This window comes from Solanum dulcamara, chromosome 8 (genome assembly GCF_947179165.1).
Source record: "Solanum dulcamara chromosome 8, daSolDulc1.2, whole genome shotgun sequence".
NCBI classification, from domain to species: Eukaryota; Viridiplantae; Streptophyta; class Magnoliopsida; order Solanales; family Solanaceae; genus Solanum; species Solanum dulcamara.
The window spans coordinates 13,491,722-13,516,928 of NC_077244.1; the positions used below are offsets into that span (position 1 = coordinate 13,491,722).

Sequence of the window (25,207 nt, forward strand, 5' to 3'; positions counted from 1 at the left end):
GATAGTAAGAGTACATCAGGTTATGTATTTCTAATGGGTGGAGGAGCTGTAGCTTGGTCCTCACGAAAACAACCTATTGTGACTCTTTCGACCACTGAAGCAGAATATGTGGCAACGACTACATGTGCGTGTCAAGCTATTTGGATGAGAAGAATATTGGAAGAAATCAGTCATGCACAAGCTGGAAGCATGGTGATGTTATGTGACAACACATCTACTATTAAACTGTCTAAGAACCCGGTCATGCATGGACGGTCTAAGCACATAAGAGTCCGATATCATTTTCTGAGGGACTTAGTCAAAGAAGGTGCTATCAAATTGGTTTATTGCAGCATAGAAATGCAGCTGGCAGACATGATGACTAAGGCGTTAAAGTTGGCATCATTTCAGAAGATTCGAGAAGCACTTGGAATGAGTATTGGTGAACTGAACTCTTCAGAGAGTTAATTTCAAGGGAGGGATTGTTAGTTTGTTTTGTTTAATAAATAATTGACCTATTCTTGTGGGTTTAGTTAGAGTCAAGTTCTATTATAGTCAATAGCTTAGTTGCAGGTCATGTCCTTTAATTTTGGAGAGTTTGTTTTTGTTAAGTCCTATAAAAGGCACTCGGGGTTGATTAATTGAAATAGATGAGAGGGTGCTATTTGAGAATTATTGAGCTTAATTCTACATCCATCTTACTTAACGGGGCCCTTAGTTGAATACCGATCAAAATTGTTTGCAATTTTGAGACTTTTCCAATATAGAATTATTCGTTATGTTAAATACCCCGAAAAGCTGAAACCTCTTATTCCGGTCCTTAGACCACAATATTTATCAATAAAATTATATTTCTTCATATTTTCTGTGATTGTAATATGATTTTCTATCACTTTAAAATTTATTGTAAACAAACTTATCCACAAATAATTTATCCAAACATAATTAATTTTGAATAACTTGTTTCCAACCTAATGATTCCTAATATAAATTTATTCTGAGAATAATTATGATTTCAATCAAATAAAATCTAAATTCCCAAATTCAATTATGAGTCTCACCTTATTCCGCGAACAACCCCTTAATATTTATGTCAGAGTTTTCTGTTATTTTTAAATTTCATGTTTAATAAAAATTCACCATTTTATATGGAACCAATGGAGTACAAGTAGCACTGCTTCCTACGAGCATTGTGTGTGTCAATTTTACTATAGCAACTTGTCTTATCATTTGCATTCTTCACATTAGATGGGTTGTGTATGGAGGAATATAATTTTTTTCATAATCGATTGGTCAATTTTTTTGAAATATTTTTCACTCTAGAAAAGATAATTTCCTTATTAATGGAAAAAATATTTTTTTTTAGTGTAATAAAAAAATAAGTTTCACAAGTGATATTCTACATTGATTGTGGTTATCTATCCTCCAACATATCTCATCTTCACTCCTCTCCCATCCTCACGATCCGACCTCCACCTTTTATATTATTTATTTTGATTATATACGAATACTTTTAGAATAATATTTTTGCTTATATATCAAACACAAAAAATAAATAAAAAATCCATTTATTTTTTTGATACACTTTTAAAAAAATATTTTCCTTCCCATCGAACATCCCTAATCTTACTTTTAAGCCTTATAATTAAGTGAATAAAGTATCTTTTAGGGTTGATGAAGTTCCTTGCTTCTTTACTTTTCATTGCATTATCCTACCATTTTCTTCCTTTTGCTTTCTTTTCTTTTTCTATCTCTAACATGTGATGAATCCCCACCCCAAAAGGAAAAAAAAAAAGGAAAGAGAGAAGAAAGGATGATAAAAAATATTATTTTCAGACTGCACCAACTCAGTTTCTTATTTATTTTGTGAATAAATATCTACATCTCTATATGTTCTATGACCTCTTGAAGTGACATGATGAAAATTACATATTTGGTTCAAACATATTTCCAAATTATATTCTTTCCAGTTAGGCTTGTTAGGTTTAGTTGTGGGTTATTATTTTGGGAAAATTATGTTCTATGTCTATTAGGAGAAAATTATTACAGTACGTAATTTATATTTTGAGTTTATTATCCGATTTCGCCTATATTTACATATACACAGCTTTTTATATATTATTATACACTTTGATGCAAGGTTATTGCATTATCTATAATACTTTTTCCAGATATAATGTTGTATGGTATTATATAGTGAGCGACATGGTGTAATATTATGTTGGACTTTATATATTTTAAAAATTTTCCATATTATTTTTACCACACTGTGCGTATATTGTTTAATTATTTTTTATATTTATATATAATACGAATAGAAAAATAATAGGTTCAGACTCACAAAATTTGTTTTAAATCTGCCTCTAACTTTAACTTCATCATAATGCTAAACATATTCAAAGAAACTTGGCTTTTTAGGATTGAATGCTTTCCATAAGGGAAATTCAATGCAGACTCAAAAGCTATTGAAGCAATGACTTTGATTAGCCCAAATTTTTAAGGTCTCACTTTTTTTTAGATTATTAGTCTTTTGGTACTTATATTATATGTGTATGTCGAGTTTTATAGTGCATCATTTTGTAAAATAAAATTAATAACATATCATTTTTGTACTGTTGCACGAGCCATTTGAAGGGTCTAAATTTTAAATAACATGATAGATACATTTTCTTACAAAAAAGTATAGGTAATATATTTAATTTCTTGTAGGCGTTTGTCTGACATATTATTACACAAATATCGTAAAACAAGGAATAAGAGAAATATAAATGGCAAAAATGAATTTAACAATGTACTTACAACCTAATAAATATTTTACAACATCAAAAAGTATAACATAAGTTGTCTACCTCCATCATAAATTTTGAATCTTAAACAATATCTAAGACATTGTAGATAAATTAAATAAATTAATAACTTTTTTTTCTTCATGTAATAAGAATAGACAATTTCAATGCATCTCATCTCCCTTAGTAATCAACATTCTCATTACAAAAAAAAAATAAAAAAATCAACATTCTCAATGTCAGAATTGACATATTGTATTAATATTTAATAACATCTTTTATATTTTTTCTTGCGAGAAGAATGCCGTGTATTTGTAATATGCACATTAGATTGATAATATTAATTTCATGCATACTGTCAAATTGTACGTAGGTCAATAAATCAATATCATTTCTCAAAACAATATTCAATAAAAAGAATCTTAACTAAATGATAAGCACTTTATATAAATATCAAAAAAGCCTTAATAAGTTGTCCGAATATATAAACAAAGCCAATTTGAAGCATCAAGTCGACTTCATCGTCAAATTGCACCAAAAAACAATTTAGAATATTTGTTGGTAAATATTTGGTATATGTCCAACATGAGAGTTTCTTTTTCACATGAAATAAGAATTATATATATATATATAATATTAAGACTTCTCGTGGAGTCTCGATATATAGAGTTGGTGGAAAGCAAAGATGAGGTGGAAAAGAGAGCAATTAGGGAAAGGTAAAAGGCGGCAAAGAAGAAGCAAAACTAGCAGTTACAATAGTCAAAATGACAACGTTTGAGAACTTGTATGAAGAATAACTGGGCAATGCTGGTCATATAGAGAAATAGTTGCTTAGGGTATTGATTTGAAAGTTGTATAGGCTCACCAAGGCAAGAGAGGAGGGTTCGAGAACTGAATCAAGTAAAGTGCATTAAGAACGAGAAAAACACATTATTGTTGGGAGAGATACATATTGAACAAAAATGACAGTCATACTTTCATAAACTCTTTAAATGAAGATGGATACATGAGTATTGCGCTGCGTGATTTAGGGCATCCATAGAGCTGTCATGATTTTGGATGTTGTAGAGGTATTAAGTTTGAGGAGGTTATTCATAAGATGAGGAGGGGAAGTGTGACTTGGTCAAACGAGATTTCAATGAAATATTTGTTAGTAAACTGTATTGGAAAATATTAAACAGTAACAGAAACTTCTGAAAATAATAAAAACAGAATCTGAAAATATTAATGCAGAAACAAAATCGAGCCCACTGAGTGCACAGTGTGTCCTTAAGGAAATTATTCCCCTCAAAGTACCCGAGGTTTTTGGAATCTTTCCTCCCAGGATAGAACGATTACTCACCAAAGTAGAGGTACTGCAAATCTTTGATGACAGCGAATCACTTGAAGGATGTATATCACACGATTTTAGGAAGTGCAGAAAGAAGAAGAAGAAGATGGTATGTTCAGAATTTCGTATGGAACATTCTGAAGATTTTACAGATATATATAGACTGTTGATACCTTTTCAGAAAAGGCACCTGTTGGGAAAAGGTTTGCCTGTTGAGAAGGTTTGCAACTTTTCGGACAAGGTTGCAACCATTCAAAAATCCGTTGGAAAAAAACGGAGGGAAATTTTAAATTAATCCGGGAAGAAACGGGTCGCGGGTCGCGGGTCGCGGGTCAGGATTTTTTTCCACTTAATTAATTAATTAAATAAATAATATTAATTAATTAAAAATTTCAAGAAAATTTGGTCCAAAAAGATTATCAATCAATCATATCAATTGACCAAATCCAAATCCAAATCCAAATCCAAATCCAAATCCAAATCAGAATCAGAATCAGAATCAGAATCAGAATCAGAATCCGAATCCGAATCCGAATCCGAATCCGAATCCGAATCCGAAGCCGAAGCCGAAGCCGTAGCCGTAGCCGTAGCCGTAGCCGTAGCCGTAGCCGAAGCCGAAGCCGAAGCCGAGCCGAGCCGAGCGAGCGACGACGACGACGGCGCGAGGGGAGACCCTCTTCTTGACCCTTTAGCAACATGAAGGAGTGCTTCTATTTTTAAATAGGAGACTTTTCATTTCCACCACCTATGTGGGACCAAAGCTTATTTAATAAAATAAGAGAGAACATATCATTTCCTCTCCACTTCTTTTTCCCTCAATTTCCCATTCAACCTATCAATTAAACCCAACAATCCCCCACATGAATGGGGAATGTCTACAAGATAAAGGAATGCACGGATAAGTGTGTGATATACAAGCGAAGATTAATTGCATCTGGATAAGTAGGTTTCCCTTTGAACTTTCCATAGTGAACTTATATAGGATATACTCGATCAATCGGTAGATGCGATATCTTTGAACCGTCGAACTTTGTTGTATAACTAGACAACATAAGTCACACAATCAATCATCAACCATCTATGGTTCTCACGGTTGTGTTCGTTTCAGCCATGAACACCGCCTGGTTTCGTGAATGCATAGAGAATGGGCCTTTACTGTCATTCCCCTTGAAGCGGCTTATACTTCACATTCACATAGGTGATTTCTAAACGTGTAGTCCTATAGACACACTATCTAGTTATTTTCCGTCAGATTTAGATAATCATTAAAAAACCTTTAAAGCTTTATTAACTCATTAAAAGCCTTAAGGTTTTATCCTTTGTTTCTGAACATTGTCATCATCACGAGAATGGGTTGAGTTATTTGACAATGTTGAACCGTCAATCATAATTTTGTTTGATCTCTTTGAACCTAGTTCTTGGGATCTCCAGTCTACTAGGTAGAGTTACCGCCATGTTGACTTGTCCTAGGCCTTAACCCTATTCCCCTCGATGATCTTTCAACAGCCTCTCTAGATAAGCCTTTTGTTAGTGGATCCGATATATTATCTCTTGACTTTACGTAGTCAATAGTGATAACACCACTAGAGAGTAGTTGTCTAACAGTATTGTGTCGCCGTCGAATGTGACGCGATTTTCCATTATACATAACATTTCCTGCCCTCCCTATTGCCGCTTGGCTATCACAATGTATACATATGGGTGCCAAAGGTTTGGGCCAAAATGGAATATCTTCCAAAAAATTTCGAAGCCATTCAGCTTCTTCACCAGCCTTGTCTAAAGCTATAAATTCAGACTCCATTGTAGAGCGGGCGATGCATGTCTGTTTTGATGATTTCCAAGACACTGCTCCTCCACCAACGGTGAAAACATATCCACTTGTGGATTTAACTTCAGATGATCCGGTGATCCAGTTTGCATCACTATATCCCTCAATTACTGAGGGATATTTATTATAATGCAAAGCATAGTTTTGGGTGTGTTTCAAATACCCCAAGACTCGTTTCATTGCCATCCAATGAGTTTGATTAGGATTATTCGTGAATCGACTCAACTTGCTAATAGCACATGCTATATCTGGTCGTGTACAATTCATAATATACATCAAACTTCCCAAAACTCGTGCATAGTCCAATTGTGAGTCACTTTTACCTTCATTCTTTTGAAGTGCAAAACTTACATCAATTGGAGTTTTTGCAACATTGAAATTTAAATATTTAAACTTATCAAGTATATTTTCAACATAATGTGATTGTGATAATGCTAGACCTTGTGGAGTTTTATGGATCCTAATTCCTAAGATTAAGTCAGCAACCCCTAAGTCTTTCATGTCAAATTTGCTAGCAAGCATACGCTTCGTAGCATTTATATTGGCAATGTCTTTACTCATTATCAACATGTCATCAACATATAAACAAACAATGACTTCATGATTTGGAGTATTTTTAATGTAAACACATTTGTCACACTCATTAATCTTAAATCCATTTGCCAACATTGTTTGGTCAAATTTTGCATGCCATTGTTTAGGTGCTTGTTTAAGTCCATAAAGTGACTTAACAAGTTTGCACACTTTCCTTTCTTTACCTGGAACTATGAAACCCTCAGGTTGTTCCATGTAAATTTCTTCCTCCAATTCTCCATTTAAGAAAGCCGTCTTAACATCCATTTGATGAATTTCAAGACCATATACAGCTGCAAGTGCCACTAACACCCGAATAGATGTTATTCTTGTTACCGGCGAGTATGTGTCAAAGTAATCAAGACCTTCTTTTTGTCTATAACCTTTGACCACAAGTCTTGCCTTATATTTATCAATAGTGCCATCAGCTTTCATTTTTCTTTTAAATATCCATTTTGATCCTAAAGGTTTATTTCCAGGAGGAAGATCAACCAATTCCCATGTATGGTTATTCAAAATTGATTGAATCTCACTATTGATTGCCTCTTTCCAAAATGATGAATCAGAAGAAGACATTACAGCTTTAAATGTTTGAGGCTCATTTTCAAGCAAGAATGTCACAAAATCTGGTCCAAAGGAAGTAGATATCTTTTGACGTTTGCTACGCCTTGGATCCTCTTCGGATGGTTTACTTTCCTTTTGAACTTCTCTTGGTCGTTTAGATCTTTCACTTGAGGATTCACTTTTAGTTTTATACGGATAAATATTTTCAAAAAATTCAGCATTATCTGATTCAATTACCGTATTAACATTAATTTCAGGATTGTCCGATTTGTGAACCAAAAATCGACAAGCTTTGTTGTTTGTAGCATAGCCAATAAAAACACAATCCACGGTCTTTGGTCCGATTTTTACCCTTTTGGGCAAAGAAACTTGGACCTTTGCTAAACACCCCCACACTTTGAAGTATTTCAAGTTGGGTTTTCTTCCTTTCCATAGTTCATATGGAATAGTTTGTGTTTTGCTGTGGGGTACTCTGTTGAGTATTCGATTAGCTGTAAGGATAGCTTCCCCCCACAAGTTCTGCGGTAAACCGGAACTTATTAATGAAGCATTCATCATTTCTTTTAATGTTCGGTTTTTCCTTTCAGCAACTCCATTTGATTGAGGTGTGTAGGGGGCAGTAGTTTGATGAATAATTCCATATTCTAAACATATCTTTTCAAAAGGAGATTCGTATTCTCCACCCCTATCACTTCTAATCATTTTTATCTTTTTATTCAATTGATTTTCTACTTCGTTCTTGTATTGCTTAAATGCATCAATTGCTTCATCCTTACTATTAAGCAAATATACATAACAATATCGAGTGCAATCATCAATAAAAGTTATAAAATACTTCTTTCCACCACGAGTTGGTGTAGACTTCATATCACAAATGTCTGTGTGAATCAATTCTAAGGGACTAGAATTCCGTTCAATAGATTTATAAGGATGCTTAGCATACTTAGATTCAACACATACTTGACATTTTGATTTATTGCAATCAAATTTAGGCAATATATTTAAATTAATCAGTTTTCGCAAGGTTTTATGATTGACATGTCCTAAACGTGAATGCCATAAATTATTTGACTCAAGTAAGTAAGAAGAAGCTTGAACTTTATTATCATCAACAACCATTACATTTAGTTTGAAAAGACCCTCAGTGAGGTAGCCTTTTCCTAGATACATTTCATTCTTACTGACAACTACTTTGTCTGAAACTAGAACACACTTGAATCCATTCTTGATAAGAAGGCCGGCAGACACCAAATTCTTTCGCATTTCTGGAACATGATACACCTTGTTCAGCGTCACCACCTTGCCGGATGTCATTTTCAGAAATACTCTCCCATATCCTTCAATCTTTGCAGTTGCAGAATTTCCCATATAGATCGTCGCATCAGGTGCTGCAGGGGAATAAGTAGAGAATGCTTCTCGGACTGCACACACATGCGAAGTAGCTCCTGAATCAAGCCACCATTCTTTGGGATTACCTACTAGGTTGCATTCTGATAGCATTGCACACAGATCATCAATAGCTTCTTTATTTTCCACCATATTGGCTTGTCCCTTTCTCTTGTCCTTTTTCGGAAGACGACAATCTGGAGCTTTGTGTCTAACTTTCCCACAATTATAACAATTGCCCTTGAACTTTTTCTTGTTCTGCTCCTGATTCTTTCCAAAAGGTTGCTTCCTTTTCTTATTCTTTGGAGCAGCATCTTCAACGATGTTCGCTCCCATAATTGCTGAATTTCCACGCAACTTCTTTTCTGCTGTTTTGTTATCTTCCTCAATCTTGAGACGAATCACAAGATCTTCCAACTTCATTTCCTTACGCTTGTGCTTTAGATAATTTTTGAAATCTCTCCACGAAGGAGGCAACTTTTCTATCATCGCAGCCACTTGAAACGCTTCATTAACTACCATGCCTTCAGCAATAAGGTCATGAAAAATAAGTTGCAGTTCTTGAACCTGGGTTCCAACAGTCCTGCTATCTATCATTTTATAGTCTAGGAACTTAGCAACCACAAACTTTTTCAAGCATGCGTCTTCAGTCTTGTACTTCTTCTCAAGTGCATCCCACAATTCTTTAGAAGTTTTTATAGCACTGTAGACATTATACAAATCATCATCCAAAGCACTTAGGATATAACCCTTGCATAGAAAATCTGCCTGTGTCCATGCCTCAGTAATCATAAACTTTTCATTGGCCGGCATATCAGCAGCGGGCACAGGAGGGTCTTCATTAGTGAACTTCTGCATACCAAGAGTGGTAAGCCAAAAGAACACCCTTTGCTGCCATCCTTTGAAGTTGGCTCCAGAAAATTTTCCTGGTTTTTCTGCCGGTGGCACAGAGGTGCGGTTTGTTGCAGCAACAGTCGCAGAAGTAGTAGCAGTATCACTTGTCATTTCTTTTCACTGTCAAAATAGACAAACTGTCTTAATATTTCAGAATATCAGACCTTTTACAAAAACAACGACGAAGTTTTTATACTCTTCAAATCATTGTACAAGTATGAACTTTAATATTCCAATGAAGTTTTTATACTCTTCAAATCAGAATATTTATTTCATACGGAGTAGAAAACCACACAGGTTTTAGTCTCCAAAGACAGAATACAGTTTGGTTAGAAAACAATAATAATATAATTTCCTTAAGATTGTTAGTAAACTGTATTGGAAAATATTAAACAGTAACAGAAACTTCTGAAAATAATAAAAACAGAATCTGAAAATATTAATGCAGAAACAAAATCGAGCCCACTGAGTGCACAGTGTGTCCTTAAGGAAATTATTCCCCTCAAAGTACCCGAGGTTTTTGGAATCTTTCCTCCCAGGATAGAACGATTACTCACCAAAGTAGAGGTACTGCAAATCTTTGATGACAGCGAATCACTTGAAGGATGTATATCACACGATTTTAGGAAGTGCAGAAAGAAGAAGAAGAAGATGGTATGTTCAGAATTTCGTATGGAACATTCTGAAGATTTTACAGATATATATAGACTGTTGATACCTTTTCAGAAAAGGCACCTGTTGGGAAAAGGTTTGCCTGTTGAGAAGGTTTGCAACTTTTCGGACAAGGTTGCAACCATTCAAAAATCCGTTGGAAAAAACGGAGGGAAATTTTAAATTAATCCGGGAAGAAACGGGTCGCGGGTCGCGGGTCGCGGGTCGCGGGTCAGGATTTTTTTTTCCACTTAATTAATTAATTAAATAAATAATATTAATTAATTAAAAATTTAAAGAAAATTTGGTCCAAAAAGATTATCAATCAATCATATCAATTGACCAAATCCAAATCAGAATCCGAAGCCGAAGCCGAAGCCGAAGCCGAAGCCGAAGCCGAAGCCGTAGCCGTAGCCGTAGCCGTAGCCGTAGCCGTAGCCGTAGCCGTAGCCGAAGCCGAAGCCGAAGCCGAGCCGAGCCGAGCGAGCGACGACGACGACGGCGCGAGGGGAGACCCTCTTCTTGACCCTTTAGCAACATGAAGGAGTGCTTCTATTTTTAAATAGGAGACTTTTCATTTCCACCACCTATGTGGGACCAAAGCTTATTTAATAAAATAAGAGAGAACATATCATTTCCTCTCCACTTCTTTTTCCCTCAATTTCCCATTCAACCTATCAATTAAACCAAACAATATTGAAAGAGTGTCAGTGATGTATGTATGGAATGACTAACTGAGTTGTTCAACGTCATTCTTAGGACATCAAAATTGCCTAAGAATGCAGGTGGAGTGTGATGATCCCATTGTATAAGAACACAGATGATAATCAAAATTGCAAAAAGTATAGGGGTATCAAGCTATTAAGTCACACTATGAAAATTTGGAAGAGGCCGAATGGTGAAAATGAGAGCGAGGAGGTGTGTGTGTGTGTGTATATATATATATTATCGAGAATCAATTTGAATTCATGTTAGGTCATTCAATTACAAAAGTCATTCACGAGAGGAAATTGGTGGGGCGATATAAGAAGAGGAAGATGGACCTAGGAAAAACGTACGACAAAATCCCTAAGAAATTTTTATGGAGATGTTTGGAGTTTAAAATATGTACCTTACATTAGGGTGATTGAAAATATATATATATATATATATATATATATATATATATATATATATATATATATATATATATATATATATATATATATATATATAAGATGGAGCTCAGACACAAGTAAGGATAGTAGGAGGTGACTCAGAGCCCTTCTTAGTCATGATGGGGTGGCACTTGAGATCAATGATTAGTGCATTTTTATCTGCCTTGGTGAAAGATGTATTGATAAGGGATATCCAAGGGGAGATTTCTTGGTGTATGCTATTTGCAGATGCTATAGCATTGATTGATGAAACTTGCATTGGAAATGATGATAAGCTGAAGGTATGAAGACAAATCCTAAATCTACAAGGTTCAGGCTGAGCGAATAAGATAAAGTTCTTAAGAATGCAGCAAGTTTAGTAACATTACTCATAGGGAAGATATAGAGGCCGTTTGGATTGGCTTATAAGTTACTTATAAGCTGTTTTCAGCTTTTTGAGTATTTGGCTGGCCAACTTAAAGTCATTATGTGCTTAACATAAGCCCCAATAAATAGTTGGGTTTAATTGGATGAACTTATTTTAAGCAGTTTATAAGTTGAAAACAGCTTATAAGTCAAAAAAAAAAGTTGGCATGCACCTATTTTTTTTTTTTAACTTATAAGCAGTTTTCAACTTATAAGCTGCTTAAAAATAAGTCAATCCAAATAGGCTAATAGAAGTAAGGATTGATTCTATGGTCATCGTTAAGAGAGAAAATTTGAGGTATCTTCTCAAGTCATCTCCAAGAAAGAAAATTTCAGGTATCCTAGTTTATAATCCAAGAAAATAATGAAATCGAAGAGGATGTTACACATTTTAGGTATCGTGGATTTATAATCCAAGAAAATGACGAAATCGAAGAGGATGTTACACATAGTATGGAAGTGGAGTGGATGAAATGATGGTTCACATCCAATGTATAGTGTGATAAGAATGTGCCACCACATCTTAAAGGTAAGTTTATAAAGTGATTGTTAGACCAATTATGTTGTATGTGGTGAAGTGTTGGCAGACAAAAATTCACCTGTCTAAAAGAGGAAAGTAGCATTACGAGAATGTTGAGATAGATGTGTGATCATACGAGGCTTGATAGGATTAGAAACAAAGATATTCGTGAGTTACCTCTGTAATGAACAAGATGACGGAAGCGAGACTAAGATGGTTCTGACATGTAAAAATGAGATACCTGGATGTCCCAACAAAAAGTATGAGAGGTTGATTATAATTAGCCTAAACAGGGGTAGAGGTAAGCCAAGTATTGGGGAGAATTGACACACCGGTAACTTCTTGAGTACATGACCTTTGAAAAGGAGGATATGGAGATCGATGATTAAGGTGGAAGATTAATATGTAATTACGCAGTGTCTAGTTTTCCTAATCAGCAGTACTATATTACTTCTTTATTCTCCTACTTTCTTAAACTTCGATTTTATCATTACCTATTATTTCCCGTTTATCGATTTTCATATTAATTGTTTTTTCTATTGGTATTCTTTATTGTATTTTTCCCCTACTTGTTTGAGCCGATGGCCTATCAAAAATAACTTCTCTATCTTTATATGATAGGAGTGAGATTGTGTATACTCCACCCTTCTTAAATTCCACTTATGAGATTTGATTGGGTAAGTTGTTATTGTTGGTGTTGTATCCCTGACTATTAACATTTCAAAAAATCTTAGAAAATAATTTAGAGAACTAATAGTTGATATTAATTCTAAAACTGAAAAAAAATTGTGTCTCTCGATATATTAAAGTGAACAAATAAAAAATAAAACTTGTTTAGTACAGAGACCTAATAAAAGGATAAAAATAAATATTTACTTTTAAAATAGTGAATTATTAGTAAAAATAAATGAAAGGAACATAACATAGACGGTAGGTATCAATTAAAGAGTATATGACACTATTATGTAGGCGTTTTGTGTTGAAGTTACAAAACTCTTAATTGAAATTAAATTAAAATAGCTGGTTGGTCGTGTGAGCATCCAACCTGCTCATTTGATAAGATAAGAAAAAGATGGTAAACAAAATCGATAACAGAAAACGAAAAGAAAGTATTGCTTGTTTTTTTAAAAAAAACACTTTCTTCGTTTTAAAAAAAAAAGATTTCTTTTGTTTTTTAAAATTTTTTTAATTTCTAATTTTTTACGTGATATATTTAAAATCAAATTTCATTTTAGTATATTCTACATATTTTTATTTTGAGATCATAAAATTATACTTTCTTAAATTCTGTATCAAATCAAATCAGATAAATAAATTAAAATACGAAAGTATGTAATGCATTACACGTATAAAATTAATCAATCAGTTAACTAACCCCAAAAGCAAAACAAAACAAAACAGTGTGTACAGACTACAGACCCTTTCTCTTGAAATAGACTTTCTTGTCCGTACTATTCTTTTGCCTTTATTAAAAGACAAGCAAATATGATAAGAATCCTTCTTTATGTCTCGTCTGTTATAAAATGATAAAAATTGGAACTAATACAGAGGTCTAGACAAGAAATTTATAGAGATATTTCTTCTTCCTCCTTCTTGATGTATTGAGAAGGTCATGTACCTTATTTATAGGAATCAAGTTCTTGTTACCAAACCTTCAACATCGAAATCATGATTACAAAAGTTTACAAAATCTTTTTATTTGTCTGGTATTGAATAAGGTTCATCGTTAAAATATAGTTAAAGATTTTTTTAGAATGGATATTGAACTGGATGTATAGGCATACTACGAGAGTAAGAATTATAAACGAAGATGTTCAGAGTAAGGTTGGAGTGGCCTTTATGGTGGAATAAAATAAAAACGAGACTGAAATAGTTTGAACATATGAAGAGGAGATGTACATATGCCTCAGTGAAGAGGTGCGAGGGGGTGGCTATGGTGGTGAGGAGAGGTAGAGATAGGACAAAGAAGTATTGGAAAGATGTGATTAAACAAGACATGACACATCTATAGCTTACTGAGTTCATGACCTTAGATAAGAGGACACGGAGGTTGAGAATTAAGATAGAAAGTTAGTGGGTAGTCGAGTGTTGTTTAGTTTTCATTATGATTATTATATTATTAATCTTCAATTATTTTATTATTTATTATTATTATTTTTTATTTTTTTGGCTTCGATTATCGTATTATTTGTTGTTGCTATTATTCTTTTTTCAATTATTTTCACCATGGCTTCATTACTGTACTCTCTTTTTATAACTAATGTGAAATGCTTTATTTGAGCTGGGTGGCCAATCGAAAATAACCTCACTACATTTATGATGTAGGGCAAGATTTGCGTACACATCATCCTCTTCAAACTCCACTAATGAGATTACATTGGACATGTTTTTGTTGTTGTTGTTGTTGCACGCCATACTTGTTGGGTAACACCAACATTCTACTAATGGTAAGGCTTAGGTAATGGGTCAGGGATGATCCACATCACAATTACGATCGAAGAAGATGCTTGTTTGATGGACTTGATTATGAAACATGATAATTCAATGACCAAGCTAAAACATGACATAATCCTTTAAAATATCATTAGAAAGATAAAACATGGTCAAAGCAATAGTCGTAAGAAAATCATATGCTTAACATAACATAAGTGAGAGATACTGTAACCTATATAAATCATGTGAGCTATAACATAGAGTCCGGTGTCATCCCTCCCACACCGAAAAGAGATTGTCCTACTTGCCAAGGTAATGACCATTTACATGAGCATTTGTGGATCCACTAACTTAAATTTTAATTGTCCACTGGGACATCCTACGGGGGCACATAGTTATGGAACCTAGGTGATTTCTCCTAGTCCACACGGTGCTAGGTAAGCTCTCAACAAGAATAGTCATAATCATAGCATAGTTTTTGAAAAAGGTAAGAATCTTGTAATATTGTATATAATCATGGCCGTTATACCAATTTCCATACTACCAGTGAACTGGTTTATAAGAATAATTGATTCACGATCATTGATGATATTCCGAATACCATACTAATCGGGACTTACTTTTTGAAAAAATGTATATAAATTTCATACATGTCATGTGTCTAAATAAGACAAAGTAGCTCCTTTAAATCATATTATGAACCATCAACACAATCAATGTCATAAGAGATACTTAATTAAAAGCATCTAGATCATGATAAGCTTTTTTTTATATATATAGAAAATCATGGAAATCCTTCATGATAAGAATACTTGTATTCACCTTCTTGAAGCAACCTTGTTTTCATAAAAACATCATTGATACTTTATCTAAAAGCATATCATAAATTCATGATACATACATAATTCTCAAACATAGTTCATAATCATAAAAATAGGCAAAATACACGGGTTCATGAGAAATTCATTAAAAATAAGTAATTAAGATCAAATCATGCATAATAAGATCATTGAAATTGAATAAAATCATTGATTGAACACAATGCAAGATCATCAAAACCTAGGGTTTAGGAAGAAATCATAAAGAGGGATTGAAAATACTTTGGAACTCCATGAATAGAAAGGGATCCGTGGATGAAATTCCCACATACTTCAAAGAATCTTAGCCTTAAACCTTGAAGAGGAGACTTGAATCCTTGAACCCTAGCTTGACTTGTAAAGAAGATCTTGGGAGAGTTTCTTGAGAGCCTTAGAGAAATTTCAGGTGAATGATAGAGAATTGGAAAAAATTGAAGGGTTTGGGTATTTATAGATCTTGGAAAATAGCTTAAACGGCATAGCTTTGACATAAAAAAAATAAGAAATGTCCAAAATATCCCTGAGAATTAAACTGACAAACAGGACTATGGGGGCTCTACGGACCGCAGAAACTTATATGGCCTATAGAGGCCGTACATAGAAATTTCCTTAGAATTATAAGTTCTGGATCCAAGTTTTACAAGACCTTTCTACGGCATGTAGACTCTTATATGACCCATACAAAATCATTCGTAGACCCAAAGTACTGAAAGTCCACGTTTCTAAAGTAACCTTCTACGATCCACTTCTACGGCCGTAGATCCTTCAACGGACCGTAGACCTCTCTCATCCCGCACAAGTTAAAAATCCAAGTTTCTGCATCTCCTTCTACGGACCGTAAGACCTTATACGGTCCATAGGTAAGCTCATACAAAGAGTCCAAAACTTTGATTTTCTTCAACTCTCAGGACCCCTTTTATGGGGCTCTTCTACAGACTGTAGGACCTTATATGGTCCATAGGTGGTCTCATCTAAAACATCATCCAAAAAATTTTTAAGTCTTGAAGCCTTGTTTCTACGACTATTTCCTACGGCCCGTACAATCCTCTACAGTCCGTATAAAGGGCTCGCGGAACTAGTGCACCAGTAATTGTCTGTATTTTTCTTTTTGTAAGTCAACTTTTTGACTTTCAAGGTGTTACAGAACTCTTTGTCCATGCTAGTTGAGTCAACTGTCAAGTAATTAACCTTTGTTGAAATTGGAGAATATGTTGAATCCTCATATTTGCCAAAGTTGAAGCCAGTTTGAGAAAGCTTATCAAACAATACAGATGCAATATTTTCCCAGGGATTGCAGTTATGACTGTCATTTGATACTTGCTCTGTTTTTGCCATCTACAAAGAGGTGAAGTATTCAAATCCATCCAAGCTACTAGTCTTTAACTTTCATCAAGTGATTGGGCTAGCATGACTAAGATCAACAGATGCGACAACAGTAGAGTCTATGCATAAAACATTATTAGTCTTTTTGAAGGACGTTACAATAGTTGAATTTATAATTTCTAATTTGCAGGAAGAAGAGATGAAGAGCGGGATTGATAAAAGTGGGCATGCGAAATTTGTTCGCAACAAATTTTTATAGTATTGAAAATTAATTGCAATCAAAATAAATAAAATAAAAAGACATTTTTATTGAAAAATCTTGTGAGTACAATTTTGTTGTTTCTTGATTCTTTTCTCCTCAGATTTATCTTTTATTCAAGGGCTGTCAGTAGCATATTTCTCAAATGTAAAATGATCCAGAACTCCTTGAGATGTATTTTCTCTTCGAGAACATCGGACAGTACCTCATTGCTTCGGGTGGATCTACATGAAGAACTCTGTTGATCATTTTCTCGAAGAACTATGTAGTAGATGTCGATACTCTCTCCAATGCTTGTTAAATCTCTTAAAAAGTTATGTAACTCTCATATTTATAGTTCTAGGGAGTAGATAAGGTTGCATGTGATTGGTCAAAACATATCATTTTGGACACTTGGCAGTTTTTGATTGGTTCTTGATTTGATTGAGATTGCCAGATTATTTGAACACGTGGCATCACATTGTTGGTCTTGAATTTAACAGGGATGCCAAGTCATCTTGACATGAGGCGTGAGTTTGGGCTTCTAAGTGAAATGGACCATAGACTTGAATTTGATAAAATGAATTTATTTATTTGAAAAACTCAAATTAATCATTCAATCCAAATTAATGAACATAGATTTGATTCAAATTTTGTATGAATTTAATCTAATAAAATTTATGTCTGTGGTGGTATCAGAGTTGAAGCGGACAACCACTCAAAGCATCTAAGTAGTAAACTCAACCCAAGATGACTGCTCTCATATGCTGATTTTTCCAAAGCCACTAGTAGCATATCAGAGACAACAAGGGGTTCTCTACCCATGTGGGGATGGGGCAATAGAAGATCATTTGAGAAATCAAAGAAGGTCACGAGATCATGAGTTCGATTTTCAAGAACATCATGTTGTGAGTGACAAGTGTTACAGGTGGATTATTCGGTGATGCCAACATCTTGTTATGGCAAGATCCAGGTGATAGGACAGAGAAGAGCCAAGTCAGATTCATGATTGAACATGACACGTGATTGATGGGCTTGATTAAGAAATAAAATTGTATCTTAATTTTCAACTATGTCTTTTGGAACGATAATAAGTCTTTGATCCTAACAAGGATTCTTTAATCTTGGTTTAAGTGGACATGAAGTTTAAGAATGTAAAAAGATGAATTTGAATAGTATAATCTTAAATTAAATACGTGTATAATAATATATACAAAATACTTAAATTTTGTAATTTTAAATATGCATGAGAATGTTAGAATTAAAAACTTATTAAATATAAAAAGAGGATAATACTTTCACAATAGACTTAAGAAAAAGTATGAAACATTATTGAGTAATCTTTTAGAAGTTGCATGACTAGCCCCATTGATGAATTGAATCATGAGTTAGCATGTTAGTGATAGTGATGAGTGAAGTGAGAGTGCACTTTGAAGGAGTGGATTAGACCTGTGTCTGGCAGGGCACACACATATGTTGTAGTAGATAGTAGGCCAGTCGTGTGAGTTTCTTTACTCTTTGACTTTTCCATTTGCCTATATTTATTGCAAGTACCAACTAACTAACATTCCACTATAATAAAAGCATCCTTATTTTTTTCTTCTTTTTTTTTTCTTTCATTCACATACCTTTACAAATATTACAAGTACCATCTTGTTTTTCAGTTCTCTGGGAAAAAAATATATACCAGAATTGGTTTTGTTTTTGCATCTTTACATCATGAGCTGTGAACAGAAGGATAAATCAATGGCTGAGGTGTATGATGAATATGTTAGAAGTAAAGTTTGTGAAAGAGTTGCCATTCAAATTCCTCAGGTGAGACCAAAGATTGATGCTTTCTGTTTTGATTTCTTTTGTTTTCTTTATTTTTTGGTTTGGGAAGGGAAGGAGACATGGGTGGAAGGAACTAAAGACTACATGGTCCAAATGGGGTCAATTAAATTTCCATTTCAAGAAAACTATAGTAGTACTTTGCTTATTAATAGGGTAAAAAAATGGATTTATATAAATTGTTGATGAAACTTGTTATTCTTGTTTCTTGATGAAAAATTTTGTTTCCCAATTATTAGACTGATTTAGCTTATATCCACCTACATAGTAATGAATTTCTTACATAACGAGTGCAATTTAATGTATGGAGGCTATTGTTATTCTGTTCCTATATATAATGATATAAAAACGAACTACTTAGATCCTTAATGTTAATTCATAAATGAAACATTGCTATATTATGTTGTTTAGTAGGATGTGTTAATTAGCCATGGTATTGTTTAATCTTTTGTTTGGTAGGATTCTGTGAGTTATGTTATAAGATGTACAACTAATACATAGTAAACTATGGTATTAGCAATACACGGACTACAAGTACATGGATAAGCATGAGTAAAGACAAAACTATTCTTAAAACACCAAACCAAATAGTGGATAAGAAATAGTCCCAGCATAATTAATAGCATCATAAATTATCTCAGCATTACTAATACGCCCTATTTAGTACTATAGTTATACAGTCTACCAAACGACCCCTTATTGATCTCTTAGACCTATGTTGGTCAGACTTTCCAAAAATGTCATTGCACCTATGTCGGATCCTTAAAATGCACTATTTTGGAGGACCTGGCACGCCCGTTGACATTTTTGAAGAGTTTGAGCAACGTAATCTTGGACTGCTGTAGGAAGCTTATGTAAACTGGAGAAAAATGTGGAAAAAGCTCTTCTTCCAAAGCCTTGATGAAGCTAAAACTCACTTATCCATTGGAAAGCATTTTTTGCCATCAGGTTCTGGATTTTTTCTTTCTGTCCCATGTTAAGATTATGCTTGGGAGATTTAATCCATAGCAGCTTTTTTTCTGTCAAGTTCTGTAATGGTGCTTTATGGACTTCTCTTGTCCACTGTAAATCCACTTGTGTACTAAGACAAATTTTAATATATACGTAGTAGTGCACATGCACGTACTGCCTCGTCGTCAGATTATAGATTTCTACGAGTAAATTTAAGAACTTTTTCAAAAATATGTTGAGGACATTAGGGTGCACCCATTCTCTTTATATTTTGAATCCGCCTCTGGTTCTTGCGAGACACCTTGCTCCTCGGTTCTTTAGAAAAACAATGCCACTCCAAATGAAATGCTACTTCAGACTAATATAAGTTTGTTATGGCATATTCCAGTTGTTTCTTCAAAACTGTGATCAATCGACTCTTGTTCATCTGCAGAAATTAACTGTTGTTAACTCCCAAGAGTAGATTCTTGCATCATTCTAAATCTTTTAAACAAATAGATTCTTGCAGACAGTTTGGATGGTTATGTATTTAATTGTCACCTGAAGATGTTGACGAAAGTCTTGATGAGCAGTGCCTCATGTTCCATAGAATGAGTGACAACTTGTTTGCTTATGCACCTGTTTAATGACAGCAGTATCTGTTTCTTCCTTTTCAGGACGAAAGTTCCTCAGGGATTACTGAAGAAAGTGCACATGCTAAGCAATGGAGGAGACCAAATCTATTCGTGGAGATACCTTCCAAATCATCGGATGCCTCTAATCAAGAGTCTGTGCAAGTTAAAATGCTTTCAACACCAACGCCTACACCAAAAAGGGTGAATTTCCTTTTGACGCCTAGTCCTAATTCTAGAGCAAACGCTTCTCCTAGTCCCTCCTCTTGCAGAGGCAAATCATCCATCAAGAATCTTTTGTCAAGACTAAGCTTCAAATTGCGTAATATGAATTCAAATACAGAAAAGGCAACCTTACCAGATTCAGATACTTCTGCCATGGTGCTACAAGAGAAGATGTCCATATCAAGGTCATGGTCATTCACTAAATTATTTACACCACACGTGAAAAGAACGTCATCTTTACCCGTTACACCAATTGATCATTCAAATCCAGAGTCTGCTAGTGGAAGTATCAGCAGAGCTGTGACATTTGGTGTAAGTGCTCAGTACAAAGTTGGTTTCTTTCCATACGTGTTGAGTTATTGATAACATTTATGATCTAATTTTGGAAGTTGGTCATAGAATGAAATACGAGTATAGACTGCTGCTGAAACACCAATATCTTTTTTCATTTGATGACCTTTATTGAAATGTTATAGCTTTTTTCTTTTCTTATTAAAATATAATGTATCTTATGGAGCTTTATATAACAAATCTCTCCACGAGACCGGTCACTTATCAAATTTCAGAACCTTAGCAAGCTCCTTCTAGCTCTTCAAGCACCATCGCACGCTGCGCGCTAATGATGATGAAACTGTCAAAAATTTCCTCCAATCTGATAAAAGAACTATAGGATGAATAATATAACACTTATCTTCTCTAGAAGGAGCATTTCATGCCCATCCTGGATCTACACCTGAGTTTATCTGAACATTGTTTCATATTGTACTTGCATATATGCTGACTTTCTAAGAGACGATGTTGTTTTTTCCTTTATTTATTAAGAAGTTTAGGGGATCCCATCTAGATGCTTTTTCATCCTAAACATCATCAATGTGAGGTATATGTGGAGAAGAGGGAAGAGTTTTTACATGTTGAAGGCCTAAAGTAATTGTTTTGCGCTCAACAATTTTGTTTAATCATTTGAAATGTGATCTATTTTTACTGTAGCCAAAAGAAAAACAACTGCACATTTCTCGATCACTTTCTCTACCGGTCATTAACAAAGAACGACGCACTAGGAGAGTTGAATCTTTCTTTCGAGTCATTGCTTCAACTCCTCATGGGAAAGATGGGAACTCCACAGTTCCAGCTACACCACCGGCCAAATTATCTGGTAAATAATTGTTTATATGATCCAAGTAATTTTTGATTTATATTAGATTAGAATAGGTTAGAGTCCTATATTGGTTGAGGAATGAACTGGTGGTTTGTTTCAATGGATTCGGGCATTCCTCCCCTCATGAGCTAGCTTTTGGGTTGAGTGAGGCCTAGGTGCCATATCTTTACAATTTATAAGCAATCATATGCTCTGGAAGGTCACTGTACTTTGACACTTTCTGATAGAAAGATATGATGAGGCTTCTTCTGTTATGAAATTACCATATGGTGAGTATATGAGCACCACATGTATGATTCCATTGCTATCTAATGAATGTGTTATTTCTCAGAAGATGATGTGCCAAATGGTGAAGATATACCTGAAGAGGAAGCTGTTTGTCGAATTTGTCTGGTTGAATTGTGTGAAGGTGGGGAAACACTCAAGATGGAATGCAGCTGTAAAGGTGAACTTGCTTTGGCTCACCAAGAATGTGCTTACAAATGGTTCAGCGTAAAAGGTAACAGAACATGTGACGTGTGCAAGCAAGAAGTTCGAAACCTGCCTGTTACACTTCGTCGTCTCCAAAGTGCGAATGTGGGATCCAATAGTTTCCAGCACTTGGAAATAAATGGATACAGGTGAAGTATATTTGTTCTTTTCTTTATGAGCTAAGAAGAGCGAGTAACTCAAAATAGCAAGCAGCCTTGTTCCCCTTTGAATTGATTTTTCTGTCTATTTCACGTTTGTTTTTTCATAATATTTGGAATGAATCCAGCGTTAGAACTAACTACATATCCACGGGGGCTAAAAATGAATCCAGCTTTAATCCGTTCATCTGTAGTTCTTGGTCTATGAAGGCGCATTATTTGGTGTTCCATCTTATTTTACCACTGTGGCCGAGTGCTGAGATTACACATTGACTTTCTGATAGTAGATTCATGATATGAAAAAAATTACTTATCGTGTATCAACGAAATAATAATGAACACTCTATTTTAGTGATGATTTACAATAGGCGACGTCTACTAATGACTCACAACACGGAACAGAATGGAAATGTTGAACTAAAAGAATCATGCTTTTTATTAATACTTTTGTTGTTCAGCCCCAACAAGGAAGACTAGTTTGTTGCATTTCCTCGCTCCTCTCTACTTATCCCACTTGTCTTTGGAATGGAACTAGTTAAATCTGAAAATATGGGAAGATTAATGTTTAATAGTTTCCAGAGCTAAGACAATTTAAACAAAGATAGTTGTTAAAAAATATTCAACTGATTCAGCTTCTGAAATTTTGCTGCATTATATGCAGGGTATCACAGGAACTACCCATTCTTGTCATCGTCAGCATGCTTGCCTACTTTTGCTTTCTTGAGCAGCTTCTGGTAATTAAGGAAGTTCTTCGTTAAAGAAACAGTCCTTCATCGATCTCGTATTGATTTACTATTGTCCCATCTACAGGTCGGGTCAATGGGTACTGGTGCAATAGCAATATCAGTTCCGTTTTCTTGTGTACTAGGTTTGCTTTCGTCTTTGGCGTCTTCAACCATGGGTATGTCATCTTCTGCTCAGTTGGAACATTATAAAAACTTTGATCGAGCGAATGTTGTAAATATTTAGTTTCCAAGGAAGTAAAGTTACTAGTCAGTACTCCCTTTGGTCCTAGTTGATAATGCTCCAAAAAATCTTACCTTATAAGAAAAGAATAGTCGAAACAGGAATATATGTAGTTGAAAACCTTATCTGAGACTTCAACTCAAAAGTAGAAAAATATGGTCTTCACTTGGCTATTTCATGACAAATACTGTAAAATATTTTATGCTCATATGCATTTCCTTTTGTATTCTGACAAAAACCTTTTATCTTTTTAATTTTTGGTAGTGAAGAGAAGGTTTGTTTGGGTTTATGCATCCATTCAGTTCGTCCTCGTGGTATTCTTTGCTCATATGTTCTACTCCTTGGTAAGTAATTCTAATTCCTAAATGTGAAGATTCAAATGAATTAGGAACACTACATTGGATCCAGATTTAAACTTGCCGTGTTCAACCTTTAAGTTCTTATCACTATCATGAGTTCATAAGTTAATACTTATTGAAAGTTTAGTAATTTTGCCCATATATATATGTTTCATGTTAAAAATACTAGATTCAGCTGAATCCATCGAATAAGGTATAATGGTATACTATACATTTTCAGGTTCATGTACAAGCTGTTCTTTCAATTCTTCTCTCAACGTTTGCTGGCTTGGGAGTTGCAATGTGTGGATGTTCCATACTTATTGAGTTCTTTAGATGGAAAAGGCGGAGACAAGCCTCGTTAGATCAACAGCAGCAGAATCCCCAGCTGAATCAAACAGAAACATCGTCCCACATAAGTACTCGTCAAGATTATCAAGCGGATATAGAAAATCCGAGGACATTTAGTGGGAGCTAGATAGTCAATAATGCTATAGCAGCTTATAAGGCATTTAAAAACACAGTTGTTGTAGGGAATGGCTTCTTGTATATATCTCGACGTTATTCATCCTCCACTGGGAAGTAGAAAAGTTTATTTTTGTACTGCACAAGTGTGGAAAGAAAGAAAAAAATCCATAAAAAGCAAAAGAAAATTAAAGTTGTGTAAAGCAGACAGGTTATGGAGAATGGCTTGTTTGTGTATATATTCATGTTGCTTATTCTAAGCACGAAAGATAGGAGGAAGAGTGTTGGCTACGTATTTGGCTGAAGCTAATAACTTTAGTTCAAATTTTGTATTTGTCTTAAAAATTCATTAAATATTTACATATTAGTATTAATTTACAACTCAGTATCTAAAAAAGATTAGAATCTAAAATCATAAGCTTCAAATCTTGGCTCCGTTTAATCAGTGGTTTTCACTTATTAATTACTATAACAATTCAGTTTGCATATGGATTTAGAGATCCTAAGCTTTACTTGTCTCAATTAATGTTTACTTTCTACCTTCTCTTTCATATCAGATCCATGGTAAGAAATAGGTGATTATATTATCAATTGAGACTTAGTTTAAATCACACCCAATTTTAAAATGATTATATCAAAGAATAGCTAATGATTATATCATATGCAATGGTAAGAAATATGCATGTACTTACTCGGGAAAATGAGGTAAAACTCGCATAGTTTAAATCACACCCAATTTTGTCATTTCATAACAAAGTTGAAGGTGAAATACATTAATGGTCTTTTAAGTTGTCCACATCAATCAAATGGATATTTTAATTTTGTCGATGACCATATAAATATATACATCTACTTAACACAAGTGTGTTTCGGGAACATCCGAATCTAGCATATCTTACGGATGAGCTACAATCACGGATGACATACCAAATGGACAAATTAGCAAATGACACGTGTTTTTTTAGGAGGTAACTTTTTATACATTTCTTAAAAAAAAAAGAGAAACTATAACTTATTTGAAAAGAAAATCATCCCCTCCTGCCCTTCTTTTTACCCTATATTTGAGAAAAGAAAAAATTACGTAATTAAATAAACATAGTTATTTTTTCATA

At 34.3% G+C, this 25,207-nt stretch overlaps 1 protein-coding gene across 2 annotated transcripts; it reads left to right on the forward strand.

The window, feature by feature from the left end:
* The first annotated feature begins 18,544 nt into the window (after positions 1-18,544).
* On the forward strand, positions 18,545-24,421 carry LOC129901266 (uncharacterized). Of its 2 annotated transcripts, none has more exons than XM_055976400.1 (8): positions 18,545-18,739; positions 20,362-20,853; positions 21,529-21,694; positions 22,029-22,317; positions 22,988-23,060; positions 23,137-23,227; positions 23,557-23,636; positions 23,872-24,421. In XM_055976400.1, exons 1-8 carry the CDS (start codon positions 18,644-18,646, stop codon positions 24,106-24,108), a joined length of 1,524 nt encoding a protein of 507 aa, XP_055832375.1. In that variant the 5' UTR covers positions 18,545-18,643; the 3' UTR covers positions 24,109-24,421. The 2 variants fall into 2 exon arrangements, with proteins under 2 accessions (XP_055832375.1, XP_055832376.1); XM_055976401.1 differs by having other exon boundaries at positions 22,032-22,317.
* The last annotated feature ends 786 nt before the right edge of the window (positions 24,422-25,207 follow it).